The following is a 14,857-nucleotide window of genomic DNA, read 5'->3' on the forward strand; positions in this document are numbered from 1 at the left end:
AGGATTATGGGATTTGCAGTTCTGGAAGAATTCCAGAACAGGTGCGTTCTGGAACCCCTCTGTTAATGAAACTCAGATGTTTCCATGACAACTCAGCAGCATTCAATTGAAACTTGAAAGCAGTGGTTACTTTCAAATCTTTTTTTTGTCAGTATTAATGCCAGTATTAATACTATTATTAATAGTATTATTAATAATATTAAATAGTATTCAAATTACAGAAAAGGTTAGTTCAAACAGGGTTTTTTAAAACTTTATTTTTACCTTTATTTAACTAGGCAAGTCCGTGAAGAACAAATTCTTATTTTCAATGACGGCCTAGGAACACTGGGTTAACTGCCTTGTTCAGGGGCAGAACAACATTTTTTACCTTGTCAGCTTGGGGATTCCTTTCGGTTGCTCTAACCACTAGGCTCCCTGCCGCCCCACCCCCCAGATTTAAGGACAGGTAGCAGCCATGTCACATACCTGGAATGAATTAGATGTTGTGAGCTTTGCAATGACCAGTGTTTGTGTGAGTAAGAGTAAGCTTACCGACAAAGAAACTGCCTAGCTGTCCAGTCTGGTCTGAGCGGAAACAAATGCGCGAACACGGACGGACGGACGGACGGACGGACGGACGGAAAGAAAGAAAGGCAGGCTCCCACGGACGGACTAACTAACCCAACTACCCCAGACAGACAGACGGACAGACGGACGGACGGACGGAAAGAAAGAAAGGCAGGCTCCCACGGACGGACTAACTAACCCAACTACCCCAGACAGACGGACGGACGGACGGACGGAAAGAAAGAAAGGCAGGCTCCCACGGACGGACTAACTAACCCAACTACCCCAGACAGACGGACAGATGGACGGACGGACGGAAAGAAAGAAAGGCAGGCTCCCACGGACGGACTAACTAACCCAACTACCCCAGACAGACGGACAGACGGACGGACGGACGGAAAGAAAGAAAGGCAGGCTCCCACGGACGGACTAACTAACCCAACTACCCCAGACGGACGGACGGACGGAAAGAAAGAAAGGCAGGCTCCCACGGACGGACTAACTAACCCAACTACCCCAGACGGACGGATGGACGGAAAGAAAGAAAGGCAGGCTCCCACGGACGGACTAACTAACCCAACTACCCCAGACAGACGGACGGACGGACGGACGGAAAGAAAGAAAGGCAGGCTCCCACGGACGGACTAACTAACCCAACTACCCCAGACAGACAGACAGACAGACAAATGGACGGACAGAGAAAGGCAGGCTCCCACATTACTGTATGGTACTGTGTGTGTGAGTCGGACAGAGACATTTTGAGCTCTGTATGTCTGTAAGGCTTGTCCGTCATGGAGTTTGAAGGCAGACTTCATAATTCATCATCCCTCAGCATTATGGCCCACAGTTACTATGGTAGAGTGACTGCAGCTCAGAGAGCCTGAATATCCCTACAGTGCCAACTCAAGAAGACTAGTCTCCCTCCCTAACTAACCCAACCACCCCACAGGACTATCCCAACCACCCCACAGGACGAACCCAACCACCCCACAGGACGAACCCAACCACCCCACAGGACGAACCCAACCACCCCACAGAACGAACCCAACTACCTCACCCAGGACTAACCCAACCACCCCACAGAACGAACCCAACCACCCCACAGGACTAACCCAACCACCCCACCCAGGACTAACCCAACCACCCCACCCAGGACTAACCCAACCACCCCACAGGACGAACCCAACCACCCCACCCAGGACTAACCCAACCACCCCACCCAGGACTACTAACCCAACCACCCCACCCAGGACTACTAACCCAACCACCCCACCCAGGACTACTAACCCAACCACCCCACCCAGGACTACTAACCCAACCACCCCACCCAGGACTACTAACCCAACTACCCCACCCAGGACTACTAACCCAACTACCCCACCCAGGACTACTAACCCAACTACCCCACCCAGGACTAACCCAACCACCCCACCCAGGACTAACCCAACTACCCCACCCAGAACTAACCCAACTACCCCACCCAGAACTAACCCAACTACCCCACCCAGAACTAACCCAACTACCCCACCCAGGACTAACCCAACTACCCCATCCAGGACTAACCCAACCACCCCACCCAGGACTAAACCAACCACCCCACCCAGGACTACTAACCCAACCACCCCACCCAGGCCTGGGGTGGAGTGGGGTTGTGTAGGATTGGGTGGGGTGGAGTGAGGTGGGGTAGAGTGGGGTGAGGTAGTGTGGGATGCGAGCATATTCCTTAAGACTCAGCCCTCCATCCCTCCATACCTTCATCCCCCAGTCCCAGCTGTGACAAATCTTAGGTTTTTCCTGTCCCTTCTCTCGCCAAGGAAACAAAATGAAATGGAAGAAGAAAAAAAGGACAGGGAGAGAGGGAGAGAGAGAGAGAGAGATACTGGCATAGGTTTTGCTGTCTGCTCAGTTTTCACGGCTGATGGTTTTATTGGACTTTCCGCGGGCCTGCAGGGCGAGGTTAAACGGCCACCGCCGCCCCATGCACACGCACACACACACCAACCCGACCGTCCTGTGATGCTGCTCCCAGTAAAGGAACACACATGAACATTAGGGTCAGTAACATAGCAGACTTTGTCTTACTCAGCAGGTCATTAGGGTCAGTAACAGAGCAGACTTTGTCTTCGCTACCACCACAGTACATAGCTACCAGCACAGTTATCAGTCCGGGTTCTAGTTATACTGCTACCACCACAGTTATCAGTCAGGCAGGGTTCTAGTTACACTGCTACCAGCACAGTTATCAGTCCGGGTTCTAGTTATACTGCTACCACCACAGTTATCAGTCAGGCAGGGTTCTAGTTACACTGCTACCAGCACAGTTATCAGTCTGGGTTCTAGTTATACTGCTACCACCACAGTTATCAGTCAGGCAGGGTTCTAGTTACACTGCTACCACCACAGTTATCAGTCAGGGTTCTTAGTTACACTGCTACCACCACAGTTATCAGTGAGGGTTCTAGTTACACTGCTACCACCACAGTTATCAGTCAGGGTTCTAGTTACACTGCTACCAGCATAGTTATCAGTCAGGGTTCTAGTTACACTGTTACCAGCATAGTTATCAGTCAGGGTTCTAGTTACACTGCTACCACCACAGTTATCAGTCAGGGTTCTAAGTTATACTGCTACCACCACAGTTAACAGTCAGGGTTCTAAGTTATACTGCTACCACCACAGTTATCAGTCAGGGTTTTAGTTACACTGCTACCACCACAGTTATCAGTCAGGGTTCTAGTTAAACTGCTACCACCACAGTTATCAGTCAGGGTTCTAGTTACACTGCTACCACCACAGTTATCAGTCAGGGTTCTAAGTTACACTGCTACCACCACAGTTAACACTCAGGGTTCTAAGTTACACTGCTACCACCACAGTTAACAGTCAGGGTTCTAGTTACACTGCTACCACCACAGTTATCAGTCAGGATTCTAGTTACACTGCTACCACCACAGTTATCAGTGAGGGTTCTAAGTTACACTGCTACCACCGCAGTTATCAGTCAGGGTTCTTAGTTACACTGCTACCACCACAGTTATCAGTGAGGGTTCTAGTTACACTGCTACCACCACAGTTATCAGTCAGGGTTATAGTTACACTGCTACCAGCATAGTTATCAGTCAGGGTTCTAGTTACACTGTTACCAGCATAGTTATCAGTCAGGGTTCTAGTTACACTGCTACCACCACAGTTATCAGTCAGGGTTCTAAGTTACACTGCTACCACCACAGTTAACAGTCAGGGTTCTAAGTTATACTGCTACCACCACAGTTATCAGTCAGGGTTTTAGTTACACTGCTACCACCACAGTTATCAGTCAGGGTTCTAGTTAAACTGCTACCACCACAGTTATCAGTCAGGGTTCTAGTTACACTGCTACCACCACAGTTATCAGTCAGGGTTCTAAGTTACACTGCTACCACCACAGTTAACAGTCAGGGTTCTATGTTACACTGCTACCACCACAGTTATCAGTCAGGGTTCTAGTTACACTGCTACCACCACAGTTATCAGTCAGGGTTCTAGTTACACTGCCACCACCACAGTTATCAGTCAGGGTTCTTAGTTACACTGCTACCACCACAGTTATCAGTCAGGGTTTTAGTTACACTGCTACCACCACAGTTATCAGTCAGGGTTCTAGTTAAACTGCTACCACCACAGTTATCAGTGAGGGTTCTAGTTACACTGCTACCACCACAGTTATCAGTCAGGGTTCTAGTTACACTGCTACCAACACAGTTAACAGTCAGGATTCTAAGTTACACTGCTACCACCACAGTTAACAGTCAGGGTTCTAGTTACACTGTTACCAGCATAGTTATCAGTCAGGGTTCTAGTTACACTGTTACCAGCATAGTTATCAGTGAGGGTTCTAGTTACACTGCTACCACCACAGTTATCAGTCAGGGTTCTTAGTTACACTGCTACCACCACAGTTATCAGTGAGGGTTCTAGTTACACTGCAACCACCACAGTTATCAGTCAGGGTTCTAGTTACACTGCTACCACCACAGCTAACAGTCAGGGTTCTAAGTTACACTGCTACCAGCATAGTTATCAGTCAGGGTTCTAGTTACACTGCTACCACCACAGTTATCAGTCAGGGTTCTAGTTACACTTTAAGTATGGGAAGCGTGTGTGTTTGTGTTAGTGGGTGTGCGTTCGTGCGTGTGTGTGTGCCAATGGCATCAGAATGATGATAATGGCTTGATAAGCTTATTTTGCTGGTGACCTGGTTTGTAACACACACACACTTTTTCTTATAACAAGTTAAAATGCTAATAAAGCTGAGATTCTACTTACCAGTGTAAGTGACCTGGTAGAAAGAGAAAGCATCGAAAGCACCCAGGGCAGAGATGTTACTGCGTGAGTTGAGACAGGATCACTCTGACACAAGGGGGTTTCTAACATTTAGCTTCACTTCATGACCACAAGCTCTTTTTAAATGAATATGTCAGATAGTTATTCACAATGTTGATGGTTCCATCTTGTAGTGAATAATGGACAGCTTTGATGACAGCCTTTGATAGCTTGTATTTCACCCTTAAAACGGATCAAATTTGAAAATGCAGTTTTGTTATTGTGATTTAGCATCAGTGTAGTTCTATTATATACAGCAAAGAGTTTTACATCAAATACTGTAAAACAATGCAGTGGTGACATGGCCATGAGCACACAACTCCCGGCCCTCCAAACAACACAAAACACGCTTTAGTCCTCAAAATAAGTCTGTCTAGTATAACTTTCTACTCTAGGGTCTGGTTTCCCTCAACCTCTAAAGCTGTTGCTTTTATAATGAAATAATTACTACAAATTTGGTGTGTTTGTGTGTGTGATTGGGTTCATGGGATTGTGCTGTGGCTAACTCCGCCCGCCTGCTCCTTGTCATCGCAACAGAGACACAGTAAAGAGACAAGCCACTAGATAATTATGGTCTGGAGTCCCTAATACACAGCAACATGTGACTTAACTTTATAGGTCCAAGTGGCCTAGAAGTCCGTATCTGGGTGTCTATGAATGAGAACAGATAGGCTGTGGAGTACTGTGTTGTGTAAGCCCAAACTGGTGTAGCTCAACCAGATGGTTTTTTACCCCTTGTAAATCAGCTTTCTTGTAACCTTAATGAATAATCGCCAACAGTAAGACTGACATTAAACAGCCATGTCCCAGTGTAAAAGTAGCTAGTATAAAAACAACTCATATTTTTCTGTCACACAAATGTAGCCTAAAGTAACAGAATTGCAAATAATTTGTTTGAATCTTCTATTTGTTGATCATAGAATAGTCAATGTCTTCATGTTCTGTTGTCCATTTATCTGAGGGTTTGCTGTGCCCATACATTGCTTGTGTGAGTCAGATTGAATGTTTAGACTAAAACTATTTTGTCTGTTTTAATCAAGGAGAACATGTTGGGAGTTGGATAATTAAATAAAGATCAAATCCTAGCAGTATAACTTAATGATCACTCAGATTTATGCAGGCCTACTCTAAATATGAGAGGACGATGTCTAGAATTTATAAACAAAGAGATGTTTAGACATGTTACAACATATTTACATAATGTTTCTGAACATCATTTTGAGGTTTTGATTGGTATTTACATTTTCATAGTTGCTTACGTATTATTTTAGTGTTTTCATAGTTGCTTACGTATTATTTTAGTGTTTTCATAGTAGGCCTATAAAGCTTTTGTGTTGGGTAATGAGGAGTCATTATTACACAGACTAAATTCAACAAGACTAAGGCTGCCATAATCCTCAAGCTTTAATAAATTGTTTATTTAAAGACTGTCACATTATTATACACGTCATTATAATATTCAGTGTTGCTATCACTCTGTCATTCAGTGTTTTCCTTGGATAAACGTGTGCAGGTAGTTTCACCATAGTTAGAGGCTGCAATGTTCAGCCAAACACCCAAAACCCTCCCTCCATATCTCACACACGCAGAGCACACGCAGAGCACACGCACAGAGCACACGCACAGAGCACACGCACAGAGCACACGCACAGAGCACACGCAGAGCACACGCAGAGCACACACAGAGCACACACAGAGCACACACACAGAGAAATCAATTAGAAGATCATTTGTTTTGCAGCTGATACAATCTCCATGTGTGTCTGGTCCAAGAGAGCAGCAGCAACACCAGGCAGACAGTCAGGCCCGCGCGTTCTGGCAGACTAACCCACTCTGCGGTACTCTTGGACTGGACACTCTACGCTAGCAGAGTCGGGGTGGTCCTCTCCATCTGTGTTTGTGTGTGTGCGTGTGTGTGTGTGTGCGTGTGTTAGTGCGTGTGTTAGTGCGTGTGTTAGTGCGTGTGTGTGTTAGTGCATGTGTGGGTGAGTGTCTGCGTGTGTTAATGCGTGCCTGTGTGTGTGTTAGTGCGTGTGTGTGTGTGTGTGTTAGTGCGTGCGTGTGTTAGTGCGTGTGTGTGTGTGTGTGTGTGTGTGTGTGTGTTAGTGCGGGTGTTAGTGTTAGTACGTGTGTTAGTGTGTATCTGTGTGTGTGTGTGTTAGTGTGTGCGTGTGTGTTTCTTAGTGCGTGTGTGTGTGTGTGTGTTTGTGCGTGTGTGTGTGTGTGTGTGTGTGTGTGTGTGTGTGTGTGTGTGTGTGTGTGTGTGTGTGTGTGTGTTTGTGTGTTTGTGCGTGTGTGTGTGTGTGTGTGTGTGTGTGTGTTAGTGCTCCCCTCCATCTGACGGTCCTGTTTTGTTCCATTTTGACCAATGGAACTTCTCTGGTGAAGAACCTCTCTAGTGTTGCTAGACCAACATTGCGTTATAGCCTAGATTTATATATAGATTTATATATATATAAAAACATTATTTATATATATAATATATATAGAAACAAACAAACTTCAGGCTACAAACCAAATTTAGGCTATACCGCAATGTTGGACTAGCAACACAAATATCACCAGAGAAGTTCCATTGGTCAAAATGGAACAAAACATTTGAACCTGGGTTCAAATACGATTAAAAAAAACTTTATATGGGCTTGCCTTATGCAATGGGCCAATAGACTAGTCCCAAAACTGCAAACCTCACCCACTTGACACTCCACGTGGACTGGAGCAAATGATCAAAGTGTTTGAAAGATTAACCTTAAACTAACCTGTACCCCCGCACATTGACTCGGTCCCGGAAACCCCTGTATATAGCCTTGTTATTTTATTGTGTTAATTTTTTTACTTTAGTTTATTTAGTAAATATTTTCTAAACTCTTTCTTGAACTGCATTGTTGGTTAAGGGCTTGTAAGTTAGCATTTCACGGTAAGGTCTACAGCTGTTGTATTCGGAGCATGTGACTAATAACATGTATTTGATTTTGCTTTGGGTATTTGAACCCAGTTCTAGTGGACCCAGGGCCAATGCAGTGATGAGGAAGCAGACGGTCGCGGTGGGGGGGGGTTAACGGTTGTGTTTCGATTGTCAGGCCATGACCTTGCTAATATTCTCTCCTCTTTCTGTTTTTGTCTCTCTCTCTCCCCCTCCCTCCCAGGAGCGAACTTCGTGACGCGTAAGATCAGTCGTTCTGTGGCGAAGATTCACCTGGGCCAGCTGGAGAGCTTTAGTCTGGGTAACCTGGACTCCAAGAGAGACTGGGGCCACGCCAAGGACTACGTAGAGGTAAGACTGGTGGAGACACTCCTACACAGACACACAAACACACAGCAACAGCATTATGGGGGTAATGTTTTCCAAGATCATTTGAGGCCGAAATATGTGATCTGCATGAAGCCTCTTGTGATAGCCTGCCAAAATATAAAACAGAGAGAGGGAGGGAATGAGAGGAGGGAGAGGGCTGCTTGCTGTGAGGCCACAGACAGCACTCCACTTTCCCACCACTCACCCATGCCCCAAAAACCCCTGAAACAGAGCGTCATTGCTCCCCAAATGGCACTGGGCTCAGGCCAGAAGTGTTGCACTCTGTAGAGAATAGGGTATAATTTGGGATGTAGGAAGATTGAGGGAATGTCTGCCTGGTGCTGTGAATGATGACAGAAATGCAGTGTTTGTGTTAAGGTAATGGTGCCAGCAGGGAGAGGGGACTGGAGAGATGAAAGGAACAGTAGGTGGGAACCATGTCCATGACCATAACTGGCCGTGTGTGTTGTGAGTGTTAGCGATAGGTTAGTGCAGCGTGTGTGTGTGATAGGTAAGTGTTTGTGTGTTTGTCTCTTTCTTTATGAAGATGCAAAGCTTGGCGTGTTGCCATGTCTGACAGCAAGACTCCTCATGGTGGGGCGGTGGTGGGGGGTGACACTGACGAGGACTAGAGAGGGGTGTTTTAACTAGAACGTCTCTGTGGGCCTACCCACTTCTCTCTGGCCTACCCACTTTTCTCTGGCCTACCCACTTCTCTCTGGCCTACCCACTTCTCTCTGGCCTGCCCACTTCTCTCTGGCCTACCCACTTCTCTCTGGCCTACCCACTGCTCTCTGGCCTACCCACTGCTCTCTGGCCTACCCACTTCTCTCTGGCCTACCCACTTCTCTCTGGCCTACCCACTTCTCTCTGGCCTACCCACTTCTCTCTGGCCTGCCCACTTCTCTCTGGCCTGCCCACTTCTCTCTGGCCTGCCCACTTCTCTCTGGCCTACCTACTTCTCTCTGGCCTACCCACTTCTCTCTGGCCTACCCAGATGCTTTTGTGGTGTCAGTCGATGTGTCAGTCATCCAATGATCACAAGAGGATCATAGTCCCTCCATAGATCAGTCATATCCCATGTAAACGACAGAGAAAGGAGATCCAACACAACTGTTCTTTGGTTCCTATCTGACCTCTTTGTTCACATTTACCATAGAACTGTGTAACCAACGGTTATGGATGAAGACTGCCATGAAAATAGAATAACGGTCATAGTCGTAAAAAGAGAACGAGATCATTTTGATATTTATTCGTGTGTAACAAACAGCTGACTGAAGATCATTGGGTTTACTTGATAGTTACCTACACAAATAGCTAGCTAGAACAAAGTGTTAATAAGATATTCATTTAAAAAGATTAAAAGCAATACAAATATGGGTATTCTTGTGGTTTAGTGTAACATGGACTCTTAACAAGGACTATGCCTCTACTTCCATTAATTCTAATTAGACTGGTTTGGATTATTCCCTGACCAATATGGCTGCCATTTTCACCCCATTCTGGAACTTTGAGAGTCTATGACATAGCCCATCAAGTAATTTAATATGATCTCTATGATAATAGAGATAAAACATAGAAAAGTTAATATTCCATTAATTTACTTAATTTAAATATGAGCTATCCTGGAAACCCAGTGACTGGTTCTGATTGAAGAGGTCTAGTCAGTCTAGTATTTGCATGTATAGGGTGAAACTACTCGTATGTCTGTGTGTGCGTGTGCTTGTGTTTGTGTGTCTCTACCCGCCGCCTGTCCGGACACCCTGGTTTGAGACACTCCAGGTTTCCTGTGGGAACGTCAGCATTCCAGGTCTGGTGAATCACTCACCTCTACGCCATGCCGCTCCTGTGTTGGAAAGCCCGATTTTCGGGAAGTCAAACAGAACAGAAGCCGGGCCGAGGGACTGAGGAAAACTGTGGTGGAGAGGGGGGGATATTGGGAGGAGAGGGGGATGGAGGAGAACAGACGAGTGTTTGTAGGACTTTATACATTATGTATTCCCTGCTGAAAGTTATACTCCACCCTGCTAAATAACATGCACACTCACACCATATACACCTCTTTCACATCTCACAACTCCCTCTCTCTCTCTCTCTCTCTCTCTCTCTCTCTCTCCCATCTCTCCCCTCTCTCCCTCTCTCCCCCCCTCGCCCCCCCCCTCTCTCTCTCTCTCTCCCCCCCTCTCTCTCCCCCCCTCGCTCCCCCCCCTCTCTCTCTCTCTCTCTCTCCCCTCTCTCTTTCTCTCTCCCCCTCTCTCTCTCTCTCCCCCCCCCTCTCTCTCTCTCTCTCTCCCCCCTCTCTCTCGCTTTCTCTCTTCCCCCTCTCTCTCTCGCTTTCTCTCCCCCCTCTCTCTCTCTCTTTCTCTTTCCCCCCTCTCTCTCTCTCTTTCTCTTTCCCCCCTCTCCCTCTCCCCCCTCTCTCTCTCTTTCTCTCTCCCCATCTCTCGCTCTCTCTCTCTCTTTCTCTCCCCCCCTCTCTCTCTCTCCCCCTCTCGCTCTCTTTCTCTCTCTACCCATCTCTCTCTCTCCCCTCTCTCTCTCTCTTTCTCTCTCCCCCCATCTCTCTCTCTCTCTCTCTCCCTCTCTCTTTCTCTCTCTCCCCCCTCTCGCTCTCTCCCCCCTCTCTCTTTCTCTCTTTCACTCTCTCTCTCTCTCTCTCTCCCCCCTCTCTCTCTCTCTCTTTCTCTCTCTCCCCCCTCTCTCTCTCCCCTCTCGCTCTCTCTTTCTCTCTCTCCCCTCTCTCTCTCTCTCTCTCTCTCTCTCCCCTCTCTCTCTCTCTCTTTCTCTCTCTCCCCCCTCTCGCTCTCTCCCCCCTCTCTCTCTCTCTCTCTTTCACTCTCTCTGTTTCTGAGTCACTAAGAACACACATTAAAAGGACATAGTGATGTCTTTTGTCCCTGGTGTCAGCAGTACATTAGCATGGCGAAGTCGAACAACAGGTGAAGTTTAAACAAAGTCATGTTCTCCACTGTGGGCGTCTCTCTATCTTCTCCCCCTCCCTCCCTCTCTCCCTCCCTCAAACTCTCCACCCAGGAGGAACAGGGAAATTGCCTCTAATAGTGTGTGGATGAATTTGTGGTGTCAGAAGGGGCGTTCAATGTGTCTGCACTAACAGCGTCTGAAGCCCTGTGGTTGAGTGTTAGCTCACCAGCCATATCCAGCGACTCACTCACTCACTCACTCACTCTCACACACACACACACACGCACACACACACACAGCCCTGAATGGAGCATTTAAGGGATGGGTCTATGACTGGTCTTTTGTGTGGCCGACTCCTTTTTTCTTTTTCTTGTTTTACTTTGTTTTTATTGTAGGAACACAAAGAAAGTACAAGTGTACCTATGATGAAAATTACAGGCCTCTCTCATCTTTTTAAGTGGGAGAACTTGCACAATTGGTGGCTAACTAAGTACTTTTTTGCCCCACTGTATATCTAATTCTTGGTCTCTTACTGTTTCAGATTAACCTTGATATCCGTTTATCCCATTCCCTAAACTGTTTAGGCGGGATTTCTATGTGCAGTGATTGGAACAAATACAGTAACCTTGGCAGGATGTTCATTTTGATTGTTTCAATTCTACTACTAAGATCTAAGGGATGTGAATTCCACCTGTCTAGGTCATCATATATTTTCTTGTTGATGTGATCGTAGTTCATGCAATAATGTTTGGTTGTAACTTTTGGTAAATTTACTCCCAGATATTTAATGGATGAAGAGGTCCAGTGGAAGTTATACCTACTCTTCAGCTCTTCCTGAGGGGTATAATTATATACTAGGGTTTGGGTCTTGTGTACGTTAAGCACATAACCTGAATATGTTCCAAATGTTTGTAAAACATCCATCAATCTAGGTACACTTGAGCCTGGGTCTTTAAGGAATAACAGAACGTCATCAGCATACATGCATATCTTATGTTCACTGCCTCGTATTGTTATTCCCTCTAATGTTGGGTCCCTGTCTTATTGCCTGTGCTAATGGTTCGAGGTACAAGGAGAAGAGCGTGGGTGAAAGATTACAGCCTTGTCTTGCCCCTCGCTCTAATTTTATTGTTCGTGTCAAATGTCCATTTATCTTTATTCTAGCGGTCGGACATGAATACAGTGTTTTGATGCACTGTATCACTTCTTTGTTGAAACCAAATCTTTCTATAACTTGGAATAGGTAATCCCATCCCACTGAATCAAATGCTTTTTCTGCATCTAGGCTGATTAATATTGCACTTGTCTTATTCTGAGTAATGTGGTCCGTGACATGTAGTGTTCTCCTTATATTGTCCTGTGTCTGCCTATTTTCTATGAAACCAGTTTGATCTCCATCAATCAATTCTGGGATTATGTTCTCCATTCTTTTGGCTATTATTGATGCATATAGTTTATAATCTGTGTTAAGAATTGTGATAGGTCTATATGAACTGCATTTGCATGTGATCTTCTTTGTTTTGGGGTCTTTTATTTTGAAAAGGGTATTCTGTGCTTGCTGTTTCCTGAGTCTCCATGCTAGTAATTTTGTTGCCTTTGAGCCTGCTTCATAATATCGTTGTTTCAGGAACCTAAGCTTTTTCTCTACTTCTTCTCTATAAATCTGGTCAATTTCCTGTTTTACCTTTTGAATCTCTCGTAATATAAGAGGGTCTTTGTATTGACTATGAGATTGTTCTTAGGGTTTCCTGTATTTTCAGCAGTTTCTGTGCTTTAATCTTTTTCTTGAGAGATGATGTGGCTATGATCTTTCCTCTAATAACCGCCTTAGCTGCATCCCACAATATAGCAGGAGATACTTCCCCATTATCATTATTCTCCAGATAGATGTTCAATTCTGACTTTATTGATTCCTTGAATGCTGGGTCATTCAGCATGCTTGTATTAAGTCTCCATATAGTATTTCTTGGTTTGATATCAAGGTGTAGAGTAAGGTAAACTCCATTATGATCTGATAAGTCACTCTGCCCGATCCTACAATCCTTACACCTGTGTCTATCTGCACATGAAAAAGTAGTCTAACCTGGAGTATTCAGTGTGGCGGGCTGAGTAAAAAGTATATTCCTTATCGGTCTCGTGGGTGTCATGCCATACATCGAGCAGTCCTAGATCCTGCAGTATCCTATTGATCTTTTTAGCAACTAGACTAATTTTCCTATTTTGATTCGTGCTGTCCAATTTTGAGTTTAGAATTGTGTTGAAGTCCCCTCCACAGATAAGAGTGCCAGTGGTTTCTGTGGTAACTAAATCAAACACCTTCCTGTAGAAGACCATGTCACTCCCTGGGGGCGCGTATACATTAAATAATGTAACTTCCTTGTTATCCAGTTTACATTTAACAAGTATAAATCTACCCTTGTCTTTTATTTCTCACACAAACTCAAAATTAACTGAATTTGGGATCAAGATTTCAACTCCCCTTCTACCCATTTTGTAAGAAGAAAAAAAAGTATTCCTACTGTATATCCCATTTTCTTGAGTTTCTCGTGTTCAGATGTGGATAAGTGAGTTTCCTGCCAGAATAGTATGTCACCGCCCTCCCGTTTCATCTTTGCTATTACCTTACTTCTCTTGATGGCACTCCCCAGTCCGTTGACATTGAGACTGATGACCTTACTTCTCTTGATGTCACTCCCCAGTCCGTTTACATTGAGACTGATGACCTTACTTCTCTTGATGGCACTCCCCAGTCCGTTTACATTGAGACTGATGACCTTACTTCTCTTGATGTCACTCCCCAGTCCGTTTACATTGAGACTGATGACCTTACTTCTCTTGATGTCACTCCCCAGTCCGTTTACATTGAGACTTATGACCTTACTTCTCTTGATGGCACTCCCCAGTCTGTTTACATTGAGACTGATGACCTTACTTCTCTTGATGGCACTCCCCAGTCCGTTGACATTGAGACTGATGACGTTACTTCTCTTGATGGCACTCCCCAGTCCGTTTACATTGAGACTGATGACCTTACTTCTCTTGATGGCACTCCCCAGTCCGTTTACATTGAGACTGATGACCTTACTTCTCTTGATGTCACTCCCCAGTCCGTTTACATTGAGACTGATGACCTTACTTCTCTTGATGGCACTCCCCAGTCCGTTTACATTGAGACTGATGACCTTACTTCTCTTGATGTCACTCCCCAGTCCGTTTACATTGAGACTGATGACCTTACTTCTCTTGATGGCACTCCCCAGTCCGTTTACATTGAGACTGATGACCTTACTTCTCTTGATGGCACTCCCCAGTCCGTTTACATTGAGACTGATGACCTTACTTCTCTTGATGGCACTCCCCAGTCCGTTTACATTGAGACTGATGACCTTACTTCTCTTGATGTCACTCCCCAGTCCGTTTACATTGAGACTGATGACCTTACTTCTCTTGATGGCACTCCCCAGTCTGTTTACATTGAGACTGATGACCTTACTTCTCTTGATGGCACTCCCCAGTCCGTTTACATTGAGACTGATGACCTTACTTCTCTTGATGTCACTCCCCAGTCTGTTTACATTGAGACTTATGACCTTACTTCTCTTGATGTCACTCCCCAGTCCGTTTACATTGAGACTGATGACCTTACTTCTCTTGATGGCACTCCCCAGTCCGTTTACATTGAGACTGATGACCTTACTTCTCTTGATGGCACTCCCCAGTCCGTTTACATTG

At 45.5% G+C, this 14,857-nt stretch overlaps 1 protein-coding gene across 2 annotated transcripts in view; it reads left to right on the forward strand.

Annotated features, from left to right (window-relative positions):
* The window catches only part of gmds (GDP-mannose 4,6-dehydratase), a 248,505-nt gene that overhangs the window by 90,084 nt on the left and 143,564 nt on the right, over positions 1–14,857 (forward strand). For both annotated transcript variants that reach the window (XM_036978542.2, XM_036978541.2), the window contains one exon: positions 8,058–8,185. In XM_036978542.2, coding sequence (XP_036834437.1) covers positions 8,058–8,185 — 128 coding nt within the window. The remainder of the gene's footprint in view (positions 1–8,057; positions 8,186–14,857) is intronic.

This window comes from Oncorhynchus mykiss, chromosome 5, assembly GCF_057628025.1.
Source record: "Oncorhynchus mykiss isolate SJ-2025 chromosome 5, ASM5762802v1, whole genome shotgun sequence".
NCBI classification, from domain to species: Eukaryota; Metazoa; Chordata; class Actinopteri; order Salmoniformes; family Salmonidae; genus Oncorhynchus; species Oncorhynchus mykiss.